The 27,340-nt window shown below is 44.5% G+C and overlaps 2 protein-coding genes and 1 long non-coding RNA gene across 5 annotated transcripts; all 3 read left to right on the top strand.

Annotated features, from left to right (window-relative positions):
• The first annotated feature begins 4,186 nt into the window (after positions 1-4,186).
• LOC102425834 (zinc finger protein 501-like) lies at positions 4,187-12,259 on the top strand. 3 transcript variants are annotated; one of them, XM_023746673.1, is made up of 4 exons: positions 4,187-4,759; positions 7,991-8,114; positions 8,700-8,760; positions 9,424-12,259. In XM_023746673.1, the coding sequence occupies exon 4, from the start codon at positions 9,438-9,440 to the stop codon at positions 10,737-10,739; it is 1,302 nt and encodes a 433-aa protein (XP_023602441.1). In that variant the 5' UTR covers positions 4,187-4,759; positions 7,991-8,114; positions 8,700-8,760; positions 9,424-9,437; the 3' UTR covers positions 10,740-12,259. The 3 variants fall into 3 exon arrangements, with proteins under 3 accessions (XP_023602441.1, XP_006105777.1, XP_023602440.1); XM_006105715.3 differs by lacking the exon at positions 8,700-8,760; XM_023746672.1 differs by having other exon boundaries at positions 8,700-12,259.
• A 4,211-nt stretch (positions 12,260-16,470) lies between these two features.
• On the top strand, positions 16,471-17,973 carry LOC102426677 (putative MAGE domain-containing protein MAGEA13P). The gene has a single exon (XM_006105718.3). The coding sequence runs from the start codon at positions 16,783-16,785 to the stop codon at positions 17,821-17,823; it is 1,041 nt and encodes a 346-aa protein (XP_006105780.1). The 5' UTR covers positions 16,471-16,782; the 3' UTR covers positions 17,824-17,973.
• Positions 17,974-24,389: 6,416 nt separating this feature from the next.
• On the top strand, positions 24,390-25,722 carry LOC106694918. The gene is made up of 2 exons (XR_001345983.2): positions 24,390-25,048; positions 25,634-25,722. It is a non-coding gene; the product is annotated as an uncharacterized LOC106694918 (long non-coding RNA).
• Positions 25,723-27,340: the final 1,618 nt, after the last annotated feature.

Below are 27,340 nucleotides of genomic sequence, written 5' to 3'. Positions count from 1 at the left end.
GCCGGCACGTGAGGCGGGGAACGTTGGAGTCCGCAGTCACTGAAGCAAGCAAGCGCTCATGTTCACTTCAGTGCATGGCTGCTGGCCGCCATCTTGGCTGACAGTTAATGTGCATATACTCACTGATTAGCCAATGAAAAGGGTAGCGATCGTACACTAATTACCATGTTTCTCTTTTATTAGTGTAGATATCATGAGAATATTTGTGTTCAGTTCTTTATATTCATATATGTTTTACTTAAACTGTTGCAGTGTAGGTGAATGTTTTACACTTTAAGATATGCAGAACTGTGGTCTAAAATGGTCATTCCTTTTGACTTCCCACCCACAGCAATGAAAATTCCAGTTTTCTGCAACCCTGCCAGCACATGCAATGGTTAATATTTTTAAATAGTATCCCTGGAAATGAGTCTAGTGTTAGCTGGACTTCATTTAGTTGCATTTCCCTAAGAATTTTTGATGGTGAACATTTTTCTTTTTTGTTAATCCTCACCAGAGGATATTTTTTCCATTGATATTTAGGGCCCATACTGGTCAACCAGTAGCCAAAGTGAAAGGGAGGAAGAGAGGCAGAGAGAGAGAATTATCACTGTGAGAAAGACACATCGTTTGGTTGCCCCCTGCAGGCACCCTAATCAGGGCAGATATGGTGCCTATAACCGAGGTTCATGCTCTGGACTGGAATTGAACCCAGGACCCTTCAGTTGGAGCTGATGCTCCAACCACTGACCTAAACCATCTAGGGTGTGGTGAATGTTTATTATTCCTTTATTTACAATGTCTTTAATTTACTTGTTAAAATGTCTGCTCAGAATCTCTTGCCCATTTTTTAAATGAATTTATTATTTTAACCAATAGGAGTATAGTGCAGCATCTAAGATATATGTTTGAAATTCACTCACTCCTCAATGACTCAAGTGGTTTCTTCGCTAGAATTATAGGTTTTGAATACTAGAAGGAAAATTGTTTCTCTCCATTTTTATCTTATGTACAATTTAAAGTTTACTTGTACCATACACTGATAAGTTTTATAAGCATTGCTAATATTCTCCACCACTTTTTTAAGTCTCAGCATTCAATAATACATTAAGTGAAATCTTGTTTGTAGTATTTATCAATATCCCCGGTGTAAATACTCTCTACATCATCAGTTTCAAACTGTCAAAATGATGGCCCTGAACATGGACATGATATTTCAGTAGCAAGTCATTATATTTTGTTTTTACCAGAGTGAGACAGTAGCAACAAATTATGCTCAAAAAATTCACAATAAAACAGTGAAATAATTGGGAAGTGGCAAGTTTTAAACATTTTTAAAAGTTTGATTCAAGAATAATTGATTTGAAATGTACAGTTTTCTCACTTCAGGTTATTTTTAATTGATATTTAGAGAGATTGGAAGTGAGGAAGAGAGACACAGAGAGAGGAACAGATGTGAGAGAGACGCATCGATTGGTTGCATCTTGCAAACACCCTCACTGAGTCCAGGAATCAAACCTGCAACCAAGTGTGTGCCCTTGAATCAAAACCCTGTCCCTTTAGTACCCAGGCTGACACTATCCACTGAGCCAAACCGTGTAGGGCTAAAATGTACCTTTTTAAAAATGTATACTTTTGATGTTTCCATGCTTGCCTTCATCCCTGAAACCAATGGTCTCCTGCCTTTTTCGGTGCTTCTTTCTGGCATATAAAATAACTGATACAAGGACACATTCTGCCTTTGTAATGGTTTATTTAAATATATTTCCATGTAAAGCAAACACTTACGAAAACCCATGGATCCTCTTCTAGACCTCCATCATAATCTGTCATCATGGTGGTTCTCATATCTATCTAATCTCAGACATCATAGTGGGTTATTTTACTTAAAATCCCAGATATGTCTGGCACTGTCCAGGTAGCTCAGTTGGTTAGAGCACCATCTTGATAACGACAAGGTTGCAGGTTCCATCCCAAGTCAAAGCAATTACAAGAATCAACCAAGTAGTGTATAAAATTAGTGAACAACAAATATCTCTCTCTCTCTCTCTCTCTCTCTCTCTCTCTCTCTCTCTCCCCCCCCCCCCCGGTTTTCTCTCTCAAATCAATATGTTTGTTGGGGTTTACTTTCACCCAATCAGTCCACACATGTGAACACCAGAACAGTCCAGGGACCCCCATGGTGAACCAGTAGCCAGGGTTCTCATGAGGGCAGAGCACACAATGATGCGAGAACAGGACAGGAGGTGCTGCGGCTGTCAGTGTGGAGGGTAGGGAATGGGGGCTGAGCTGCACAATCACCCACAGAGGATGATGACATCTGTGCCCCCTGGGACTAAATCCAATGGGGCCTGGAGAAGCTCGGGCCTGGACATGCCCCCTGCGGTCTCTGCACCTTCCATCCAGGGGCTGAGACTGAGCTGTTACAGATTCAGGTAGTTGAGGAGCCCAGATTCCTCTTTGGAGACAAGGATGGGTGCCACAGTGGCAGCTGGGCATGTGTATGGGCAGGAGAAAAAGCAGGGCCGTTGCCAGGAAGAGTTGGTGGGGGGAGGGGGAGCATGTGTGTGTTGCTGGGGCCCTCTTTAGTCAAGGTTCAGCGTGGTGGCCACTCTGTTCTTTGGGGCCATGCTTGATGGGAAATGGAGCAAGAGCTGCTGCAGGAGTTCCCAGGTGTCATGACCTGGGAGCCAGCATGTGCTCCAAGAAACCCGGTGACCCAGGCAGGTGCGCCCCAATCCACTGTAATAAAGTGGTCCGGCCATTGATCTGCCGGGGTAGGGGAAGAACTCTCTCTGCAGAGGCCGATTCTCTTTCTGCCCATCAGGTGGGGTTGCTGGCTGCTGAGCCAGGACGTCCTCTCCTGGGTGGCAAGGGTCTTGAATTTTAGCCATTGAAGGAGGTTGCATATATTTATAAATCTTATCAGAGAAAATTCCCTGATCCACCCTGTTGCTCTGAGACGGGGCTCCTGCCTGCATGCCCACCTCCACATTCTTTCCTGCCTTTGCCTGGGATGTCCCCACTGATGTTGGGGCGTGGCCTGTCCTTGTCAGGGGTTGGCAGAGAGGAGCCTGAAGCAAGGCTCTGGGAATGGTTTGGGTCCTGTGCTTGCCTGAGAGGAGCTGGCCAGGGCTCTTCTGTCTCCAGCCAGAGGTCTCTCCAGGTCCCTATGCCCCAGGCACCTGTCCCACTTCAGCCCCTGATGCTTTCAGTTCAGAAATAAGTTCACTTTTAGAAAGTCATGTGTCTGGCCAGCACACACACACCCTGAGGGCCACTGCCATAGTGTGAGTCTCTGTTTTAGCATTTCTTGGTGTGATTTTCCACTTTGCTTTATTTAAAAATAAAGGCCCCTTTTCCTAGCCAGTCATGGAGGTACCATGGATTCTCCAAAAAATGGTGCTGTGTTTTTTCAATGGTGAGAACATTCTGCAACATAAGGCTTTCCAGAAGGCCAGGTTTGGTCTCAAGATGATACCACATTGAGGGGATGCATTGTGGCTGATGTCCTCCTTCTCTATGTTTGGCCTTGGCAGAGCAGACCCCTGGTCCTTCCCTATATAGTGAGGAGAAGGACCCAGGACTCTGGGGGACAGTCTGCTAATGGGGTGTGTGTTTGAGGGAGCAGAGAGGTTTGGGGCCTTGGACAGTGTCGGAGAGGGGGTTTCCTGACAGCACATGGGACAGGGTCCCAGAGTGGGTGTATGTAGGGAAGCATGTAGGGACAAAAACTTGAATCAGGCTGGATGGAAGGCAGCAGTTAAGGGTGGGCACCACCTGTAAGGAGCAAAGGGGTGGGCACTGTTGCCCCTGACTGTTCCCGACTCCCCATCCCCTATTCTAAGCTGCAGGAGGCAGCAGAGTCTAACATTTGAAGCAAGAAATCTGTTATTAGAGACACATGGGTTTGCCTTCCAGCCCCATCTTTTATTAACTCTACAATCAGGCAATACCTTGTATTCTCTCACAGCCTGCTTTTTCTCTTAACAATGTGATGTTTTATGTTAAAAATAAAAAAATTGGATAGCTGGAGTGGCTCAGTTCAATTACAAGTCAGATTCCCTGGCTCAATGCCCAGTGGGTGGGTGGGTGGTGTGCAGGAGGCAGCTGATCCATATTTCTCTCCCTCTCATTTTCTCTGTCTCAAAAAGTCAAATAAAAGAAAATATATATATAATCCATTTAAATTTGTAGTCTTCAGGAATAATTGAAATAATACTTTTCACCTCAGCGAGGACTCTGAGCTCCACAGAATCTGAAATAATATCTCAAAACAAGAGATCAGTTGCAGACAACACTTCCCAGAAACCTGTGACCAGCCCCCAAAACCTAAAGTTGTCATTTCCCAACACCCCTCAGGCACACCAGCACCAATATTTGCAGTGATCAGTGAGCCACTTGTGGGGTCCGGAAAACTACATTACCCAAAGGGCAATGCGCCTAGTGATGGCCGGTTTTAGCCAATGAAAGCCCAGGACCAGCGCATTATTGGTTTGGGAGTGACTTCCTGTGTCTTTCTCCTGGTGGTCATTTTGAACTCTTTGTTCTGTTAAGGTAGTTAGAGGCTCTGGTGCTCAGCGTCCCTATTAGGACGAGGCACCAGAAGCCGTGTCCCCGCTGTGCAGGGGTGTGTCTGAGGCTTGATGAGCTGCAACAGGCGGGATTGAGGTCTCCGTGCCTCCCAGATTCCGTTTTGCTTACAGACTTCAACTCAGCCTTCATCCTTGGGTCCAGGCGTCTGTCAGGTCCTGCAGCCCAGGTTGCAGCGTCCAGAACCGTGAGTCTCTTGTGGGTGACGTGCAGTGTGACGGGGTGAAAGAGGGTGACAGGCTGCAATGCCACTGTGTAAGGTTTGGGTTGGTGTGGCTGAGCTGGGAGGATTCGGGAATCCTGGGCCTGTGTTGTGTCTAAACTAAAGGCAACAGAGAAGATGAGGCGAAGGTTTGCCAGAGACGTTTTCGTTTCATTCTCAGGAAGCTGGGGCCATCCATGGCTGTGAACAAAAGAGGGACATTGTCTTAGGTAGGGTTCCAAACGTTTCCCAAAACTGCTCAGAGGAAGAACACACTAGAAGAGAGAGGATACCTGTTGGGGACAGGAAGGAGAAGTCCTTTTAAAGATAACAAACTTGGCAAGCCTGTGCACTGAGGCCTGAGGTGATACAGTCATCTCTAGGTCACCTGACCCCAAGGCTGGGAAAGGGTACTGGGTGGCCAAGCCCATGGATCCTGGTGGTGTTTGCCAGGCTCTCAATAGTCCTTTATCTTTCTACAGATTCCTGCAAATGCACAATCAATTACAGGTACAGGTTTGTGGATGGAAGAAGCAGTCGGATTATGGATTAGTGTTTTAGGTCTGGCCACCTGGATTTTTAATTTTGAGGTTGAGAGAGAGAGAGGTAAGAGTCAGCGATGATGGGAGGTTTGGGATTTAGCAGCTTGAGAAATGGAAGTATCATCAATTGAGATGGATAAAATTTATAGGTAGATTAATGTTCTTTGGGGATATAATAACTTTGGTTTTGGGCTTTGTTTGGTTTTTTTTTTTTTTTTTTTTTTGGCCTGTTAGGGTATAACATACTACAAAGGGTAGTTCACGAGAGTCTGGAACTCTGAGAAGCAATTCAGAATGAAAATTTCTTAAAAAGGTAGTGGACCCTTTTAGAGTGGAGGTATAGATCACCTTTTTCTAAAAACTATGTTCTTACTGAATTGAGAGATAGAGAGGAAGGCAGAGGGAGAGAGAAAGAGAAACATCAATGAGCAAGATCCAAGGATTGCTTGCCTCCTTAAGGCCCCTTACTGGAAATTAAGTAGGAAACCTGGGCAAGTGACCAGACCAGGGCTCAATTCAACTAGTGACCTCTCAGTGAATGGGTTGATGCTCAACCAACTGAGCAACACCAATCTGGGCTTTAGATCACTTTAAAATGGGGAATCATGCCCTAGCTGGTTTGCTCAGTGGATAGAAATGGCCTGTGGACTGAAGGGTCCCGGATATGATTCCAATCAAGGGCACATGCCTGGGATTCAGGCTCAATTCCCCAGTAGGGGTGCAGAAGGCATCCAATCAATGATCTTCTCTTATTGATGTTTCTCTCTCTCCCTCTCCCTTCCTCTCTTAAATCAATGAAAATATATTTTTAAAAATAAATAAATGGGGAATCATTCAGAATGATAATGGTAACTCAGGAAGGAGAGTGTCACCCTGAGGACTGGGTTTTCTGCTGGGTTTCCTGTTTGTGCAAGTTAGGCGTCACAGCATATTATAGGGACAGAAGTGGTCAACTACATGGTGGAGGAGATATTCTCATTTGGCAGTGGCTAAAACCCACGAAAGGTGAGTCATTGCCAGATGAATTGGAGGCTGAAAAGTAATTCAGAGATGAGCCTGGGGCTGATGCATATTTACTTCTTAAACACTCACCAGGATTTTGTTATGACCCTTTGAATGGCCTGAGGTGTTGCGGTCAGTCTGATGGATTAGCTTAGGAACACTAGTGGTCAACTATGAGACTCACTGGGCCCGGAGTCATTGGGCTGGGATTTGAGTGACAGTTAAGTGGGGAGATAAATGCTGTCACTAGTGAAGGGACATCAAGTGCAGCACCAGTGGAGGTGAGTTCTGGATATCTGAGATCTGAGGTAGTTCTTAATAGGTGAGGTTGAAGGAAAAAATAATCAAGGACAGAGGCCTTTTTAACAGTACTCAAGGATGCTTCCATAAGTGTAGACTATCAGAGTCGGAGTAGTACTTCATCCTGTTAGAACAGGTTTAGAATTCACCGGATGCCCATGCTGAGTAATGAGTAAGAGAACAAGGAGATGACTATGGGGGCTGTGGCTGTGGGAATGCAGGTATGAGAGAGGTGTGGTAGAAAGAGTGATGTGAATTTGCAGATGGAAGGTGAATTCATGGACACAGGGATCTGACATTGACATAAGAGAATGAAGTGTGTCCATTTTTGGTGATGTCTGGATGACATGACATGGGGAATTTTAGGGTCATTTCTGTAAAGAGGGGATGTTGTTGTGCTACATGCCAGATTCATAGCTTAGATGCCAAATATGTGCCCACCTGCCTTTTGTCAGCCTGAGGGCTGACACAGTGATCAACAGGAATGAGAGAGCATACATCAGTGTCACCTGGCTTGAAAATCTCCACTGGCATGGAGAAGGGAAAAGGGGAAGACAGTAATATATTACAGAAGTGGTGAGTTAGAATTCTGGAAAAGAAGCTGATTAGAAAACAACCTGTCCTGAAATGGGTTCGCCCTGAGAGAGAGGCCCGTGCCTTGGAAAGCATCGTGGTAAAAAAGGAAGGAAGGAAGGAAGGAAGGAAGGAAGGAAGGGAGGGAGGGAGGGAGGGAGGGAGGGAGGGAGGGGGGGGAGGGGAGGGGAGGGGAGGGGAGGGGAGGGGAGGGGAGGGAAGGAGGGAGGGAGGAAAGAAGGAAGAAAGGGAGGCAACCTGTCCTCCTCGTGACACATTTGTAATACTTTTGAATTTGTCCCTCTGAGAATGAAGCTGTGGGATAGAAGTGGGTTTCAAATAATTATATGCAGCAGGTACTACAAAGTGAGGGCCTTAGCACCCTGGGATTAGGGTAGGAAGGTTGAAATGTGATGCCATGTTTTTTGGTGACTTGGAGAGAAAACCTGGGGGACTACAAAAGTATTGCCAGCCAAAACCAGTGTCAAATCACTCACATTATCTTTATGGCCAACATCTTTCCCAGCCTATGTTTGTGAAACCCACTGTATTGACAAGAGGCAGTGTGGCCTACATGTCAGGCTTAGAGCTCAGGTATCATCAATGTGTTCATCTTCCCTTATTGTTGGTGGAAGGCACAGTATCAATAGGTATATAAGGAGAGAGTGATTTTGATGGGACCTAGGCCTGGCATGTTCTCTGATGGGGGAGTAGAGGGAGCAGATGGATGAGGAGTATGACCAATGTAAAATCCTAGGAGAGAAGCTGACTATGGACTGAACTGTCCCTATTCTGACAGGATATGAACTTTGAAGACTTGGCCATTGCCTTCTCTCAGGAGGAGTGGAATCTTCTTGATGAGGATCAGAGACTTCTGTACTGCGAAGAGATGCTGGAAGTTTTTGCACTTGTATCATCTGTAGGTAAGACCTTCACACCTCTGCTAGTGTCCTAAAGTGATGTCCTCTCTTCCTTAATTCTCCTTGTAGCTTTCTCTCTCCCACAGCCAGACCATGGGTTCTGCTAATTTCCCCCACTGTCTTGTCAAATGTGCTCTGGCTGCCAGTACTGAGCTGTGTGGAGAGCCCTGAGCAATGGATTCTATGAACATTCCTAACACAAATTGCTTCAGAAAGTGCAGGAAGTGTCTGGGAGTCAGGGGTCTTATAGGGAGCCTAATGGTTCCCACCTGCTTTTCTTCTCCCCGAGAAGGTGACCATATCCAGGCCCATGGCTTCCATTTCTACCCCTTCCTCTAGCTAAAGTTTCTTTGTGACTATTTGTGCCTGGTTATGTTCTTCACTTACATGAACCATGGCTGTTCCTGTAAGACCTTCCTTCAATTGTTGTTTGTAATCTTCCCTTCCCTGAATACTGTTGGTTAACCAAATAGTTCTGGGCCAGTGCAGGCTGCTCACCTCTGTTGTCTTTCATTAATACTCAGAATATTTACTTTTTATGTACTTATACGGTAGAAGGTACAGGGAGAACCCTGATTTGTTCCACAGGGTTAACTTGCAAGATGTTCTCAGAGGAGGCCTGGTTCTGTTGAGTGCCAGTTGGGAGAAGGTATGATATAAGGGCTGTGTACAGATGATAATCGGGAACCTGCTCACTTCCAACAGTCTTTAGGTGAAAGTGCCATTGGCAACACCTCATTTCTACCTTTTTTTTGCTGTACTTGACACTTTGCTGACTTGCATTTCCTCTATGGCTTGCTGGCTTTGACTAACTGCATCTTTGTGGTCTTTTTGCATCACCTGATCCTCTGCACTGCTCTTTCTGTAGTATTCTCAGACATTGACCTGGACATGTGTTATGAGGTGCACATACATGTGTTAGTGCCCCTCGAACACTGGTTACACATTTGTGAAATTTTACTTGGAATGAGACATAACCAACCTCCTACACAGCTTACCCATATAACCAGCTGACAAGCCATGCTGAGCACTGTTAGTAGAAGAATGAGCTGGAGATCCTGCTTCTCTTCCATCGTAGTGCTTCCCAGATAGTGCTTGCCATCTTTGTGTCACATTTCTGGTGAGGTCTTTCCTGTTTTGTGATATTCAGAGGCCCAAAGCTTCACAGCAGCCTCTTATTAATCCTTCCAGCGTATCTCTTATTTTTAGACAATTGCATGGAACCAACATATTATGTGTAACACCCTTTTGGAATGTTACTTCCCCGTCACTACAGTCAACATTCAGTTCCTCACCATTTCTCTGTTTTCAGGTTGTTGGCATAAAATGGATGAGGAGGAGGTGCCTCCTGAGCAGAGTGTGTCTGTAGGAGAGTCACAGGACAGGGCTTCTAAGACAGCTCCAGCAACCCAGAAGACCTACCTGTGTAAGTGGTGCTTCTCAGTTTTAAAACATATTTTGCGCCTGACAGAGTTACAAGCAGCATACTGTGAGCAGAAAGCCTTCTTCAGTGACACATCTGTAAAAGACTTCTTTTTAAGTGCAAACTGTCACCAGCAGCAAAGAGATGCCAGTGGAGAGAAGCCCTGGAAAGAAGATATGGACAGGGCCTCGTTTGTGTCCAGGTGCAGCTTCTATTTAACATGGGTGCCTTCAACCAGTAGGGAGGTTGGCAAAGACTTGCCAGCCATCTCAGATATTCTCCAACACCAGGCCACTGTTAGCACTGAGGAGCCACACAATAGCAGTGAGATTTCCCATGAATTTCTCGGTGGAAAAAGTCATCACCAATGTGTTGAATGTGAAAAAGCTGCCAACATCTACCAGAAGGTTGTTCAGCATCTGGGTGTCTGCTCTGGAGAAGTGAATTATGAGTGTAACAAATGTGGACAAGGTTTTAGACAAATGTTTAACCTCATTCAACATAAGGGAGTTCACAATGGACAAAAGCCCTATGAGTGTAGTGATTGTTGGAAGTTCTTCAGAAATAAGTCTAACCTCATTCACCACCAAAGAGTTCATACTGGAGAAAAGCCATATGAGTGTAGTGAATGTGGGAAGATCTTCAGCCAAAGTTCTACGCTCAGTCAACACAAAAGAGTTCACACTGGAGAAAAGTCTTATGAATGTACTTACTGTGGAAAGGCCTTCCGTGAAAAGTCTCACCTCATTAAACACTACAAAGTTCACACTGGGGAAAAGCCCTATGAGTGTACTTACTGTGGAAAGGCCTTTCGTGAAAGGTCTCACCTCATTAAACACTGCAGAGTTCACACTGGAGAAAAGCCCTATGAGTGTAGTGCCTGTGGGAAGTCCTTCCGTCAAAGATCTACCCTCACTAAACACCACAGAGTTCACACTGGAGAAAAGCCCTATGTGTGTAGTGACTGTGGGAAGTCCTTCCGTCAAAGATCTACCCTCACTAAACACCTCAGAGTTCACACTGGAGAAAAGCCCTATGAGTGTAGTGACTGTAGGAAGTCCTTCAATCAAAGGTCTCACCTCATTAAACACTGCCGAGTTCACACTAGAGAAAAGCCCTATGAGTGTAGTGAATGTGGAAAATCTTTTAGCCGCAAACCTAGCATAGTTAGACATTTGAGAGTTCATTCTGGAGAAAGGCCTTAAATGTGCAAGGAGTGTTTTATTATTGTCACTCAGAATAGCAGTACTGAAAGAGACTCATTTTCCAAAATAAACCTCTTTTAATGAAAAATACCCTCTTCTAGGTTATCCATAATTTTTAGGTACAAGTGGGGCTTTAAGGAGGTGCATTGCACTTGTAACCTGCCCAGGCCTACTACCCGATTGATGTCACTGTGAGTACTTTTAGCTGAATTGATTTCACCTCTACCACCTGGCTCACCTGTGCAATGTGCATCAGTTACAACCCCTGTTTGCTCAGGGAAAATGAATTATGTCTTATCACTTCTACTTGATGAAATTATGAAAAATTCTATCTCTTGGCAGGATCTTCATTCCATTCTCTGACTAGGGAATTGACCAGACCGAGTTCATCCAGAATACCCCTCCTCAGCTAAGAAATGCTAGCTCTTTCAAGGACATGTGGTTCTCACATCATGCTGTGATGAATTGTTTCAGGTTCTAATTCACCAACCTGCAAACTGCTTGCTATATACTGGTCTGGTTTATGATCCTTTAGTAAAGGTGTTTTTTCTTTTGTAACTTAAATATTATGGTTCTGCTCACTCCCTGGGATGATTTGAAAGCACAATTGTAAACACAGAGCATGTTGAGGTGGACAGATATTGTGGGGATCCCAAACTTTCTGTGCTTTGGAAGGCACAACATGATGACAGAAAATCACTTGGTCCAATGTTGGCTTATTCTGCATTGCTGCCCATGGCCTTGAAAGAAAGACTGCATGACTTTGTGGTTCTAAGTTGCAGTCTGGTACCTCGATTATTGGGGAGGTCATTGGTCACTCAGAAGAGAAGGCCTTTGCTGTGCTTCTGTGAACAATGTGAATTATATTATCTGTGCACAGTATGTATTACATAAGTCTCAGCAATGTTAAGGGGAAGTCCTCTCCATGTACTGCAAAAGGAGCCACGTAGGAAATTTCTTAGGCTGTGTCATTTGTTATAAGACTCTGAGGTGAAACTAATATTGGTACAGAAACTCTATTTTCATAGTGATGGGAGAGACTGTAATAAATTAGATGGAAAATGCCTCTTCTGAATGCAAATCCACAAGTGATCCAGGGCCTATGGCTTGTGTGATCTTTGTGTAAAGACATTCTCAGGACCTCCATAACTGTTTCCTGTAGCTGAAGTCATTGACAGAAGAAATGATCCAACGGTTTTGTAGATTCCCCTGGCCTCTGTAGGATGTTCACCTCAAGGTTTTCTCAACAGGCAAGAACTCAAAGCCAGAGAAAGGATAGTCCTGTAATCAGTCCCAGGATGTGTCTTAGTGACCACTCAGCATTCCTGTTGGTTCCGAGGGCAATAGTCTTCGCTGCTGTCAATATTTGCTGCCACTGAGGCAAGGCTGTTCCTCCCAGGAAATGAGAACTGACATGCAACTAAGGACACTTTTCTAACTGTACTATTTGGTGAGCCTTGACATAGGGATAAATCTGTGAAACCATCTCATGTAAAATAAATTTATCTGTCACTCTTAAACAGGGTGGGACTTTTTTTTTTTTACAGGAGGTCTATTTTCTTGATTTTTTTAAAAATATATTGTTATTGATTTCAGAGAGGGAGAAGGAGAGAGGGATAGAAACATCAATGTTGAGAGAGCTCGCAACCTGGGCATGTGCCATGACCAGGAATCGAACCATGACCTCATAGTTCATAGGTTGACACTCTTTATTCATATAAAGAAAATGCTTATGAAACCCCATGAATCCTATTCTAGCCTTCCATCATTACCTACCATCATGGTGGTTCTTGTTTCTATCTATCCCCAGTTACATTAGTGGGTTATTTAACTTAAAATCCCAGATATGTCTGGTCATGCCCTGATAGCTCAGGTGGTCAGAGCATCATCTCAATAATGCCAAGATTGCAGGTCCCGTCTCTGCTCGGGGCACATGCAAAAATCAACCAAGTAATATATAAAATTATGTTAACAACAAATTGATCTTTCACTCTCCCCATTTTTCTTTCTCTAAAATCAATATCTTTGTTTTATTCACCCAGTCAGTCCACACACTTGTGAACACCAGTGTAGCCCAGGGACCACATGGTGACTAGTAGCCAGGGTTCTCATGAGGGTAGAGCACGAAATAACCAAGAGAACAGGAGGTTAGGTGCCTCTGCTGTCGATGTAGCAGGTGGGGGACCAAGGCCGAGCTGCACAAACACCCATAGGGGATGATGGCATCATTGTGCTTCCTGGAACTAACACCAAAGCAGCCAGGAGAAGCTCTGGGCTTGGACAAGCCCCTTGTGGTCTCTGCACCTTCCATGCAGGTGATTGAGGAGCCCAGATTCCTCTCCGGTGTCAGGGCTGGGAGCAACAGTGGCCGCTGGGCAGGTGGGAGTGGGCAGGAAAAAGCCCAGAGCAATTTCCAGGGGGAGTTGGTGCTGGGGCCATGTATGTGGCTCTGAGGCCCTCTCTAGTCCAAGTCCAGGCTGGTGGCCACTCTTACTTTTGGGAAAATGGAACCAGCTGTGCTGTAGGAGTTCCTGGGGGTTGTGACCTGGGAATCAATATGTGCTTCACAAAAACTTGTGACCCAGGCAGTCACAACCTAGTCCACTGTAGTGAGTGGTCTGACCATTGACTTCCCCCGGGAGGGGAGGAGCAGGTCTGCATAGGCTGAGTATCTGCCCAGCAGGAGGGGTTGCTGGCTACTGAGCCACCTGGTCCTCTGGTGGGTTTGAAGTGTCTTGAAGTTTAGCAACTAAAGGAAGTTATAGATATTTATCAATCTAATAAGAGAAAATGGCTCTGAATTTTTCTTAATAGTAAACGTCCACCCACTGTGGCTGAATGGTAGGAGTGTCAGCCCACACACCTGAAAAGTGTCGAATTAGATGTCAGGTCAAGGGCATGTAACCGGGTTGCAGTTTCGATCCTCAGCTCCCATTGGGGCTCGTGGGAGGCATCCAGTTGAGGTGTCTCTCTCACATTGATCTCTCTCTCTCCACTCTTCCACTCTCTCTAAAAATCATGGAAAAATATCCTCAGGTGAGAATTAACAAGAAAAAGAAGAAGCAGAAGCCACCTTGCTGCCCTGAAGTGGGGCCTCTGCCTGCTCGGCCCACCTCTCCTCACTCATTCCTGCCATGGCCTGGGGTGTTCCCACTGCTGTGGGGCACACTATGTCCTTCTCCCAGGGCTGGCCAGGGCTCTTCTGTCTCCTCCACCCAGATGTCTCCCCAGCCTGCTTTTCTCCATCCCTCAGGCACCTGGCCCACTGCAACTGAACCTCCTTCTGTATCTCGGAGTAGCCCCCTGAGCTTTGGGCCCTCAAATCAGTTCACCTTTGGAAAGTCCTGCTTCCACCCAGCCCACAGGCATCCCTGAGCCCCACTGGCATTGTTTGAGTCTCTGTTTTTTGCATTTGGGGGGTAATTTTCACTTTGATTTGATTAAAAATTAATCCACCCCTCCCCCAGCTCAGGAGGGACCACTGATTCTCCAGGAAGTCTGCTGTGTTTTTTTCAATGCTGAGAACATCCTGCAATACAAGCGATTCTGAAAAGCGAGGCTTGGGCTCAACATGATGCCACATTGGGTGGATGCATTATAGGTGGTATTCTCCCTCCCCAAGTTGGGCCTGTAGCAAGCAGACCCCTGCTCCTGTAGTGGGGTGATGGACCCTGGACTGGGCCAATCTAAGTGGGAGATATGAGTGTAATTCATACTATTCTTTGAACCTTCTTGTATGCTTCAAATTTCCACATAGAAAGTTACAGTTTAATTTACATGTTCCCTATCAATAACACATATGTCCTCATAATTACCATAAATTGGAAATAGCATAATAGAGCAATAAAATTATGTGCAATCATATATACCTGTAGACGTTAAAAATAAATTTTAAGAATTCAAGATATTAAAGCATTATAAATAAATAATCAAATATCTGACATGTTTCATAGTTGGCTTACCTAATTTTTGGCTATGTAAACAAAAACAAGGAAACTAATATTAAATAATCCTTACTCAAATATCAATAGTCTGTGTTTAACCAGAAAAAATATCATGTCTTCAGAGTTAAGTTTTTATTTTTATTTTTTGGTTAATCCTCATGGAAGGATAATTTTTCCATTGATTTTTCAGAGAAAATGGAATGGAGGGGGAGAGACAAAAACATCGATGTGAGAGAGACACATTGATTAGTTGCCTCCCACATGCACCCCAACTGAAGCCAGGGATAGAGCTTGAAACCCAGGTACGTGCTGTTGACTGGAATTGAACCTGAGACCCTTCAGTCAGTGGGTGAATGCTCTAACCACTGAGCAACAAACTAGGGACAGGGTTAAATGTTTTGGCCATCAGACTCCACCTTCAAAACAGAGCTTACACACTTTCGAGTATGGAAAATGCCTGAGTCCTTCACTTATCCGTAAGGGGCAGGATTAAAGGTAGCTCTCCAAAGTCTCAGACTTTTCAAGCTGTACTTGGTTACTCTCCTCCCAAATTTTCCCCATTCCCACATAGAAGACAGTTAAGTTCAGATCCTCCCATGAGGAGTTAGTAAAACTCACTTTTGTTTTACTTCTACTTGAAATAATGTGATAGTTATAATAAACCTTAAGTTTATGGTATCCCTAACCACAATGTAAGACTTCTGTTTCACATGACAACTCACTAAACTCACTAAAATTTCATTGTTTTTGTTTTATTCCTGTTCTTTCTAACAATCCTGACTAACCAGACACTGAGAAGTTTGTTCAAATACTATATTTAAAAAGCTGCTTTTCGATTACTCACAGTCCACTTCTTGGTGGTAAAAGAGGAATGTGTACTCTTGGTGTAACCGAGGCTAAGCTTTAAGAAGTTTTCTTTGCCAAAAGATGTCCCAACTTGTACATATGATTCCATGTTATCTTCCAAGTCCAACAATATTAATAGTTGCAGATAAGGCTCAGTATGTTATTCCTAGAATTAGTACAATGGGGAAATGATCACTTTTAGGAGTCAGGTACATTTTTTTTCCAAGAATGGCAAACTGTGAAGAGCTTCTGGAAGGTGGCTCAGTAGAGCCCCTGTCAAAAATAGCCTTGAAACATAATTTATTGGAGATTTATCACTAAAGTACAACCCTTTGGGACATATTACACAAATATCCAGGATGCTACTTTAGCTCTTTGGTCTTGGGACAGTTCCCTGTTGCATACCACATTAGTTCTTCTAATATATCTATTGTATAGTCTATAAAAGCTATTGGCTGTTATGCAGTTTTATTTTAGGATAAGCTAGTCATAATTTAGTGATTGTCTGATAACTAATCATAATCCAAAGATTACCATCAATTATATTTACTTTTTCGGTGGTAACTCTGCAGATCTGAACTGCATTTCCACCATTTACATTTCTTTAGGCAACAAATAAAAATAAATACTTCCATAACTGTATTGCTTTCCTTTTTATGATGTTATATTTCTGATACAGAAAACATTTAACAAACATATACTAACCATGTAGAATAAACAGTGATCATATCTTACCATCTTTCTTCATATTTTCACTTTTTAAGAAATAAAGAAATGCCCTGACAAGAAGTTTGCTTGTTGGATCCCCAGTTGGGGCCCATAAAGGAGGCAGCCAATAGATGTTTCTCACATAGATGTCTCTCTCTCTCTCTCTCTCTCTCTCTCTCTCTCTCTCTCTCTCTCTCTCTCATCAATAAACATATCTTTGGGTGAGGATTTTTTTTAAAAAAAGAATAAGAGAACAGAATGAGTCCTAGCCTGTTCTGAGCCTGCTTTCAGTCTGGGGATCCTTGGAGGTATTGTTTTCCAACTTTGACTTTTGGAGTTCCAGGGAGATAAGGCTTCAACTGAGATAACCAGAATCAGGTCACCTAGGTGAGGAGTCCCAGACTCTGCCAGTCATCAAGGAGCCTGAAGAAAGTGAAGCTTAGTGGCAGAGTTGTAACGTCAGATCAACAGAGGAAAGAGTTCCAGGTGCTGCCAAGCGTTGAGGTCTGTGGGTCCCAATTGGCCAGCTGTCCCCAACACAAGTCATGCCTCACGGTCAGAAGAGTGACAGCTGCAACCTTAAGGAAGACCTTCAGGCCCCAAGAGAGGCACAGGGCCTGGTAGGTTTACAGGTTCCTATAGTTGAAGAGGAAGAAGCCACCAGCACCACCACCACCTCCTTCTCCTCTCTCTCTCCTTTGATCCCTGGCTCTCCAGAGGATTTGCCTGCCCCTGGTATTCTTAGTCTTTTTCAGAGTTTCCAGAGAGCCTGTTCCTCCTCCACTGCCCACACAGTCACTCTATCAAGCCTCCAGGAAGAGGATCCAAGTACCTTGCAGACTCCACCAAATCCTGAGTCCTTGTTCACTGAAGTGCTACAAAATAAGGTGTACGACTTGGTGCAGTACCTGAGTATCAAGTATGCCACAAAGGAGCCCACCACAAAGGCAGAAATGCTAGAGAGTGTCATCAGAGAGCACAAGGATCACTTCCCTGTGATCTTCAAGAAAGCCTGTGAGTGCCTAGAGGTTATCTTTGGCATTGAAGTGAAGGAAGTGGACCCCACCAGCCATTCCTATGTGCTTGTCAAATCACTAGACCTCACCTACGATGGGATGCTGAGTGATGACCAGGTCATGCCCAAGACCGGCATCCTGATACTTATCTTGGGCATAATCTTCATGGAGGGCAACCGAGCCTCTGAGGAAAGAATCTTGGAAATTATGAATATGGTTGGAGTGCGTGATGGGAAGAATAATTTTATCTATGGGGATCCCAGGAAGCTCATCACCAAAGATCTAGTGCAGGAAAAGTACCTGGAGTACCAGCAGGTTCCCAACAGTGATCCTCCACGCTACGAGGTCCTGTGGGGTCCCAGGGCCCATGCTGAAACCACCAAGATGAAAGTCCTGAAGTTTCTAGCCAGGATCAATGGGACTGACCCCACTTCCTTCACAAACTTGTATGAGGAAGCTTTGAGAGATGAGAGAGAGAAAGCCCAGGCTGAAGTTTCCTCGGATGATACTATTGCCACAACCGATGAAAGTTCAGGTGTCCTGTCCAGCAGCTTCTCCTGCCCTGAGTGAAGTCTGAAGCTTACCATTCTTCACTCTCCATTTGAATGCAGCGGCCAAGGTTCTAAGTAGTGGAGGACCAGGGTGGATATGGAGGGAACACCTTAGTGTTCCTGTTCAATATAGGTGATTTGGAGATTTTTATCTTTTTTTTTGTTTAAAATGTTGTTCCTTGTAATAAAAAGTTTAACTAGAGAAAAAAAAAGGTAAAAAAAAAACACAGCAGTAATAAAGAAATAATATAATATAATAATAGTCTATATCATTCCTCAGTTTCATTTCTCTTATTACTTTTCCATTATGAATTTTCTAATCATTCTCCCAATTTAGTTTTTAATCATTTATTATATATGCATATATCAATCAACCATATGTAGTATTATTTCATCTTTCTATATTTATATACATGTATCATATTTTATGTAATTTTTGGTTCATTTTATCTAGTTTATTGATTTTAACTGCAGTGTAATATTAATTCATATAAGTATTTCAGAATTATGATTGTATTCCTTTATTCATGAAAATGTACCATATTTTGTTGATTTTAAGATGTCTAATATATCACATTTAAGATCTCTGAAATCCAGATAGCGTGCTAATAATGATGAGCATGATCTTCGGCTTCTCTAGGGAGGACAAAGGTCAGTAAACTGTTTTTAACCCTCACCCTAGGATACTTTTTCATTGATTTTTAGAGAGAGTGGAAGAGAGAGGGAAAGACAGAGAGAAATATCGATGTGAGAGAAACACATCATTGGTTGCCTCCTGCACATGCCCTGACCAGGGCCCCGGCCGGGGAGGAGCCTGCAACCAAGGTAAGTGCCCTTGACTGGAATGGAACACAGGACCCTTTGGTCCGCAGGCTGATGCTCTATCCACTGAGCCAAACCAGCTAGGGTAAACTTCTTATATAAAGGGTTTTATTGTAAATAGTTTTGGCTCTATAAACAATATCATCACAGTCATAACTACTCAACTCTGCCATTGTAGCATGAAAGTAGCTAAAAACAACATATAAATGAAGGTACATGTCTGTGTTCTACTCAAACTTTAATTATGGATGCTGAAATTTTAATTTCATATTATATGTATTGCAAAATATCTTTTGATTATTTTCTAATTTTAAAAAATTAATAAAATTATTCTTATCTCATGGGCCAGATAAAGGGCCAGATTTCACCCACCCACCATAATTTGCTGACACCTGGTATATAGATAATAAAATGACATGCCCTCCTTTATAACATCTGTCAGTTCCCCTAGATTTTATCTCCCCTTTTCCTCCTTCCATGTAAATCTATCATATACTGATTCCCCAGGATTTCCCTCCTTCTCTTCTATTAATGTTCTCATTCCCCTGTATGACACCTAATTCCTCCCCAGTATTTCCCCACAGTCCTTCCCTTCTCCTGTCTTGTGACACCTGGTGGCTCTCCAATATTGTCATAAACTGTCTAAGAGCAAGAAGCTCAGCAATATACATTCCTGCCAGCTTCACTGTCCTAGTGTGGGTGCTTCTGGTCTCTGCTGCCTGCTTAGTCGGGACTGAAAATTGGACCTGGAACAAAGGATCTCATTTGAGTGAGGTCCCTGCATCCAGACAAAGACTCATCCTTCAAGTGAATACGAGGACAGTGACAGAGTCATCCCTATAATGTGAAAAAAATGCCATCTAGGTTCAGAATTTTAATACTTCAGAAAGCCTAATATGTCAGTTTTATGTATAATTAGTGAACATGCTTCTCCTATTATCCGCATCTCTGGCTGTAAGATTTATGAGTAGAAAAACTAGAAAAACCTTAATATGTCAACACATATGGTCAATGGACTCATGGTGATAAAATCAGCCCTTGCCCATTGTTACTGATAAGGAGATATGGTCAGAATTAGAACTTGGATTCATTATTTATTCATGCAAGTAATCTGCAGAAGGCATGTGTTGGTATGACTAAATATCTAGAAACTATAACAGGATAAATTAATAACATATTTTACATGGAAATAATATACCTCTTAATGTAAAATATTTAATAAAATAAAGTCAAAAGTCAAAAGCTCTGATGTTCCATGATGATGGGCAAACCAGTGATGTAATGAAAAATTCTGGCTCTTGTTACTGAGTTGGCCCAAATGCAGAAGTGTCCTGTCTTGACGTTTTCCTGCAGGGGGTGGACTGTTAATAAACAAATGGTGGAAAGAATGAAATAACCAACACTAATGAGGGAAGAAGGAGGGCCTGGTAGAAAGGAGCACAGGGAAGAGGAACGCCCGCCCCTCCCCACCCCCACACACACAAACGGTAATGCGCAAAGTCCCCACCAGGTGGCGCTGCAGCGGCAAATGCACCTCCAGCAGGCCTCCCCAATCACGCCAGATGCACCCCTGCTGCGGAGGGGACAAGCCTGGGGAAGCGGGCGAGGCCTGTGACCCACCGGGCTTCCTGGTTCCCGCAGCTGAGCCCGCCCCCATCAGCCAGTGTCGCGGGCAGCGGAGCCCTTGGGTGGGTCAAGGCTCGCTCCTGTGGAAGCCGCCACTGCCACCAGACCTTCTGCCCTGTCCCCTCCACCACCATGCTGGCGCTCATCTCTGGCCTGTGGGCTGGTTCCGCTCCCTCTTCTGGGAGGAGGAGATGGAGCTGATGTCCTGGGGCTGCAGCTCTGGGACAAGCCCACCTTCCTCACTGTCCTCACGGTGAGTGCCCTCCTGCTCACCCGCCTGGGCGGCCTCCCTCCATGCCACCCGGGAGGGGGAGGGGAGGGGGGGTTGAGCCTGCCAGTCCCTAGCAGGGGCCAGACTAGGACAGTTACTAAAAAAAAAATGTTTAATAGAATCTACCAAAATGTTAAAGGGTAAGTTTCATAGACATTTGTGTATTTTTGAGATGAGGAGTAGTATAAAAGTTTGTTTACATTTTTGTGAAGTGTTGAAACCACAAAGGTTAATCCAAGGAAAAGTTTATTACTGCTGAGAATTAGGGAAAGGAGACATTTGGGAAGATTGTAGAAATCTGAGCCTAGAATTATTGTTTTAAGAGTTTGTAGAAACCTTAATTGATTTTACCCTCATTTCATAGAGGCAGCTAGGAGAGCCAGAAAGGTTACGCAAAATTCCTAATTAATAGCAGAGATAAAATGAGAATCCAGGCCCAGTGCACTTCCTACCTTTCCTGTCAGCCTCTGTAGATCCAGTTGGGGTTAGAACCATAGAGCTGTGACTTAGGACATCTTAATCCTTTAAAAATGTTTTTTATGTGCAAATATGCTCCTCTTATGAGTCTAGACAGCATGATTTTGTGATAACAATGGCAAAAACAGTTTTTAAAGAAAATTTGCTGTGGCTCATGTCTAAAGGTTACCAAATCTGAACCTTTATTGTAGACATCAGCCTTCCAGTGAGGAATTCTCCCAATACAGCCTGAGCTGTGGACCTGAGGCATCCTGCCCAGGAGCCTCTCTTCAGGGTTTCTTACCCTCCCCATCCCCTGCCCTGCCCCCAGCCCCTGTCCCGCCCCCAGCCCCTGTCCTGCCCCATCCCCTGCCCTGTCCCCAGCCCCTGTCCCGCCCCCAGCCCCTGCCCCATTACTTTTCCAAGCAGACCCAGCCTCTCCAAAGCCCAGGGATCCCACCAGGAAGCTGTTTGAGTGCAATAATGCGTTTTAAAGCACCGACCCAGGACATTTCACAACTCAAAGCACTTTTTAAGTTTCTCAAAGATAAGTGGATGGTCACTGGACATGGATACAAAGTGCATTTTACACCTATAAAAACAGTTACTTAAATGGTATTTTCAGAAGATTTTTTTCTCATTATCAACATAATACAGGGTCATTAGTAGAAATTTTAAAAGAATAGTATACAGTAAAAGAAACCACTTCTCTCCACCATCCAAGGTTAACCACTGTCAGCATTTCTAAGTATTTCCTTTTGTCTTTTGTGAATGGAGATGTACAAATGCCTTTTTAAGAAGTTTTCAGGTGATACCATTTATTTTGTGTGTATCCTGACTTGTTTCCTTTTAGTTATGGTGAATGCGTTCTTCTACATCTAACACACTTCTTTTCCATTTCTTAAGGCACTCTTTATTTTTTCCAGTTTTGTTGAAAGTAATTGACATACTCCACTGTATAATATTAAGGCAGACAGATGATGGTTTGATTTATGTACATTGTGAAATGATTAGCACATTGGGTTCAACTAACATCCAATATGTGACAAACAAAATTGAAATTTTAATGGAGTAATTTGAGTTAAATTTCTCTTCAAAGTCAAAACCGCAATTCTTACATTCTATCGTGCTATATTTTTAAGGTTACACTGTTTCTTAAATTAGATATTGGATCTTATGTTTGGATCCGATTTCATAGTTTGCCCAGTTTTATATACTAGAATAACTTTCTTATTTTATTTCCTAAAAGAATTTTTTTAAATTAGAAAGTCTACAATGCTTTAGTGTTCATTTAAAAATTAACTTTAAGAATTCTGTATGGGAGAACCAAGATGGCAGCATAGGTTAACGCCGGAGTTTGCTGCCTCGAACAACCACTTCAAAAATACAACTAAAAGACGGAACAGACATCATCCAGAACCACAGGAAGGCTGGCTGAGTGGAAGTTCTACAACTAGGAGGAAAGAGGAAACCATACGAGACTCAGAGGAGGCGCAGTGCTGAAGTGAAATACTAAGGTGTGGAGTGCATGTGGAGCGGGCTGGTGGCTGAGGGCGCAGTTGTTGTTTTCAATCAGGAGGGAGTTTCAGACTCTGAGCTCCAGATCCGGGCGAGTCTCTAGGGACCCAGACTCAAACGGGAGAAGCGGGAAGGCAGCTTTCTCTCCGAGGTTTGCAGCGGTTGCAGAGCCGCTGGGGACAGAACTGAGAGCAGCCATAACTGCTCGCTCCTCCTGCCCTGTAGATCCCCTGGGACCCGCCCTCCCCAAGCCCTGCACAGAGGCATTTGCCAGAGAGCCTCAGGCAAAGGCTAGATTAGCACCGCCCTAGAAATTTAGCACAGTAGCGCTCCCACGGCAGACACAGCTGACTCTCATAGCCAGTTAGCCTGGAGGTCAATTCACCCCCGTATTGCCGAAAACAATCAAGGCTTAACTACAACAAGACTGCGCACAAAGACCACAAGGGGGTGCACCAAGAAAGCATAAAAAATGCAAAGACAAAAAAACATGACAGAAATGGAGGATATAGAGCTAAAAAATGCACTTTTGAGGGCTTTCAATAATGTGCTAGAAACTGCCGATAAATGTAGTGAGATCCTCAAGAAATCTAATGATACCCTCGATGTTGTGATAAAGAACCAACTAGAAATTAAGCATACACTGACTGAAATAAAGAATATTATACAGACACCCAACAGCAGACCAGAGGAGCGCAAGAATCAAGTCAAAGGTTTGAAATGCGAAGAAGCAAAAAACACCCAACTGGAAAAGCAAAATGAAAAAAGAATCCGAAAATACGAAGATAGTGTAAGGAGCCTCTGGGACAGCTTCAAGCGCACCAATATCAGAATTATAGGGGTGCCAGAAGATGAGAGACAGCAAGATATTGAAAACCTATTTGAAGAAATAATGACAGAAAACTTCCCCCACCTGGTGAAAGAAATAGACTTACAGGTCCAGGAAGCGCAGAGAACCCCAAACAAAAGGAATCCAAAAAGGACCACACCAAGACACATCATAATTAAAATGCCAAGAGCAAAAGACAAAGAGAGAATCCTAAAAGCAGCAAGAGAAAGAAAATCAGTTACCTACAAGGGAGTACCCATATGAATGTCAGCTGATTTCTCAACAGAAACTTTGCAGGCCAGAAGGGAGTGGCAAGAAATATTCAAAGTGATGGATACCAAGAACCTACAACCAAGACTACTTTATCCAGCAAAGCTATCATCAGAATTAAAGGTCAGATAAAGAGCTTCACAGATAAGGAAAAGCTAAAGGAGTTCATCACCACTAAACCAGTATTATATGAAATGCTGAAAGGTATCCTTTAAGAAGAGGAAGAAGAAGAAAAAGGTAAAGATACAAATTATGAACAACAAATATGCATCTATCAACAAATAAATCTAAGAATCAAGTGAATAAATAATATGATGTACAGAATGAACTGGTGATTATAATAGAACCAGGGACATAGAAAGGGAATGGACTGACTATTCTTGGGGGGGAAAGGGGAGTGGGAGATGCGGGAAGAGACTGGACAAAAATCGTGCACCTATGTATGAGGACAGTGGGTGGGGAGTGAGGGCGGAGGGTGGGGCGGGAACTGAGAGGAGGGGAGTTATGGGGGGGGAAAAGGAACAAATGTAATAAACTGAATAATAAAAATTTAATTTAAAAAAAAGACTCCAAATAAATGTGGCTTATTGATTAAGGCACCTTCTGATTTACAATATAACAGTCCAGTCCACCCCCATCACCATATATTTGACCCCTTTACCCTTTTCATCCTCCCCCACCCTGGATCAGTTTTCTATTGCTGTGTAACAGATTACCTGAATTCTCAGGGGTGAAGAGTCCAAGCACAAGAGTCCTCCATTAGGGTCTCACAAGGCTACTGGGAAGAATCCAGGCTGGACTTTCACCTGGAGGCTGGGCTGGGGGAGAATCTGCTTACTCACGTTGTGGGCAGTGGGTGGCAGGACAGAGGCTCCAGCTTTTGGCTGGGGCTGCGGCGTTCCCTACGCCGACATCAGTGCTTTGCTATTGGAGCTTCTCCAGCAGGCCTGCTTACTTCCTCCAGCCCCAGGAGAGTCTGCAGTCTGGTAAGGAGTTTTAGTGACCACAGGACATCCCAGCAAGTCACAGATCTGTCCCAACCTCCCGGTGCAGGCGCTGCAGGTCCGCCACCGCGCAGCAGGCGGCGCCGGGCTCGCCTCCTCCGCCTCCAGGGCCGCGCGCCGTGGGCCCGGTCCCGCGCCGTAGGCCCTTCCGCGCGCCGGCGGCCGCGATGGCGGACGTGTCCGAGAGGAAGCTGCAGCTGTCCGTGCTGTTGGCCTTCGCCTCCGGGGTGCTCGTGGGCTGGCAGGCGAACCGGCTGCGGAGGCGCTACCTGGACTGGAGGAAGCGGAGGCTGCAGGACAAGCTGGCGGTGATGCAGAAGAAACTGGACCTGGCCTGAGCCCCGCGGGCCCCGCCGCTCCCGCGCGCCCCCCTCGCCGCGCGCCCACCTCGCCTTGCCCGCGCGGGGCCTCCAGCCTGAGCCGGCCTCCTCCGCAGTGCCCAGTGCCGGTGAGCAGTGCCTACAGCGGCTCCAAGTCTACGGGAGACTTGGAAGTGGGGCGGGGGTCTGGGGCAGCCCACAGGAGGTGGCTTGCTCCCACGGACACCAGAAAGAGGAGGGAGCTTTGCTTTCCCCAGGAACTTGCACTGGTGTCTTAGCTCAGTTCATTGCTTGTGTTTGCTGGGAATTAATTACCACGTGCAATGTCGCTGCATTCAACTTAAAGTGTAAATACTGGGGAAAGCGAAAGGAAAAAAGAAAGAGTGGACCGAGGTGTCCCTGACACCCGTTCCCCTCTCATCAGTCTTTTCAGCAATGTCCTTGTTAGCACGTAGTCCTTGCATCCGTGTTTTGCACTCTCCAGTCTGAGTCCCTGGGTGATCCGCAGTCTGGCAGAATGGAAAGGAGAAGGGCCTGGAAGTCAGGAGCCTTGAATCTAGTCCTGGCTTTTCATCGGGGCTGTGCAGGCGCTCAGGGTGTCCGTTTTCTTACCTGTAACACCAGATCTTGTAGTTCATGTTTTAGCTCTACAATAGGATAAGTTGAAGTTAATGATTATTTCTCTCTCTTTTTTCTCTTTCTGTTCCCAACAGCTTGTCGAAGATGGATAGAAATCATCTGTCCTTACACTTTATGAGTCAATTTTATTTTTAAAATAAAATGTTAAACATCTTTGAAACTTTCATTAAAAGGACAAGGGGTATCTTGTCTGCCATGCAGTTCACTGCATCAAGAGATCTGCATGCCCAAAACTGATCTATTTGCATTTTTAAGCAGATACCTTGTTTCTTAAGGAATCTATGCTAGTTCCTGGTACAACTGCAAAGCAGAGTTGGCCTGGGCATGGTTATGAGTCCTTTTGGTCAGTTTTTTGTTTGTTTGTTTTACTGAACCTGATGAGAAAAGCAAGAGGCTATGTAGAAATAACTGGGGTAAGAGTGCTGTCTATAAGACATTTGCACTTTTCAGGAGGATGAAATGTGCATGTGAAGGAGAAACCCTCTTGAATAGAGCTTAGTGATAAATCCAAACTATATGTAAAAATCAAGAGTGAGGGACCAAGTCCCTGGTTATAGTGGATTTGCAAGAGGTGTTTTCTAGAACACTGCCCTTGCTTGTTCCTCTAAAGATTAATTTTTTGTCTTAGCCAATTTAATGGCAGCTCCAGGTTAACACCAGGAAATTCAGAAAAGTTGTTTCCACAGAAAGCTTTATTTTATCCATTTCACTGGAGCCATTATGCTTTGTTAGTTCCAACCTTATGTTCATTCTGTGAATGCAGCACTCAGGGACTGGCATGCAGGTGCTGAGAGCTCTGTCCCATCTGGGCTGCAGGTTGCTGAAGTATCCTCGTCGCCATTGCTCATTCCAAGTCACCGAGAGGCTCCAGAGCTCAGGCTCTTTGAGACAAGGCAGGTTTCTTAAGGCACATGGTGCTCCCTGGCGTTTCCCATTACAGTGTACTTACATGGAGCCCCCTGACACACTCATCTCCCTCTCCTGTCTCACCTCAGGGCATGTACTGCTCATCCCCCAAGTCCTATCCAGGTGCTTATGTGGCTTCAGCCACCCCATTCCACTCCTAATCGTTCTCTCGTTTTCTGCCTCCTGCCTCTTCACACTGGCCCTGTGTCCCCAGCTCTGTGGTGGGCAATTCCCTTTGACATTGGTTCTGTCACCATTTCTCCTCTAGCCATCTACCCCTTGCCCTACATAAATGGGTGTTGGGTTTTCCCTAAAAACATTGTCTCACGTGGAGATGTGACTTTTTAAATGGTAGCAAAATTGGCAATAGAAAGGTTGGGAGATAGGTTATGATGCCAGTCATATACCTTGGAAATAAACTGTTCACTCATGGAAATACATGTTTCAGCAACCGCCCCACCACTCCCCCCCTAGTAATTTCGATGATGATGCTGTTCCAGGACTCACAGGAATAAATGCTTGTAATTCTGAATATGGAACAAAAATATGTAAAATTGAAGTCATATTTCTACCTGAGGTGAACAAGTGTAATATACTTTTTTCATCCTTCACTGCTCATATTTACACATATATGTAGGGGGGGGGGTATTTTTTCCTTCAACAGAGTTAAACTGTATTCATTTCCATTTAAAATAAGCACATCCCTTGCCCAGCCAGCATGGCTCAGTGGTTGAGCATCGACCTATGAACCTGGAGGTCATGGTTCGATTCCCGGTCAGGGCACATGCCCGGGCTGCCAGCTCGATCCCCAGTGTGGGGCATGCAGGAGGCAGCTGATCAATGATTCTCTCTCCCTCTCTCTCTGAAATCAATAT

The sequence above is a fragment of the Myotis lucifugus genome, unplaced genomic scaffold (genome assembly GCF_000147115.1).
Source record: "Myotis lucifugus unplaced genomic scaffold, Myoluc2.0 scaffold_717, whole genome shotgun sequence".
In the NCBI taxonomy this organism is placed as follows: Eukaryota; Metazoa; Chordata; class Mammalia; order Chiroptera; family Vespertilionidae; genus Myotis; species Myotis lucifugus.
This window is presented reverse-complemented; position numbering and strand designations above follow the sequence as displayed.

Coding starts and splice junctions, on each gene's coding strand:
- LOC102425834 (XM_006105715.3), top strand. CDS start 7,994: ATGAACTTTGAAGACTTGGCCATTGCCTTCTCTCAGGAGGAGTGGAAT. Junction 8,115..9,423: donor TGCACTTGTATCATCTGTAG/GTAAGACCTTCA, acceptor CTCTGTTTTCAG/GTTGTTGGCATAAAATGGAT.
- LOC102426677 (XM_006105718.3), top strand. CDS start 16,783: ATGCCTCACGGTCAGAAGAGTGACAGCTGCAACCTTAAGGAAGACCTT.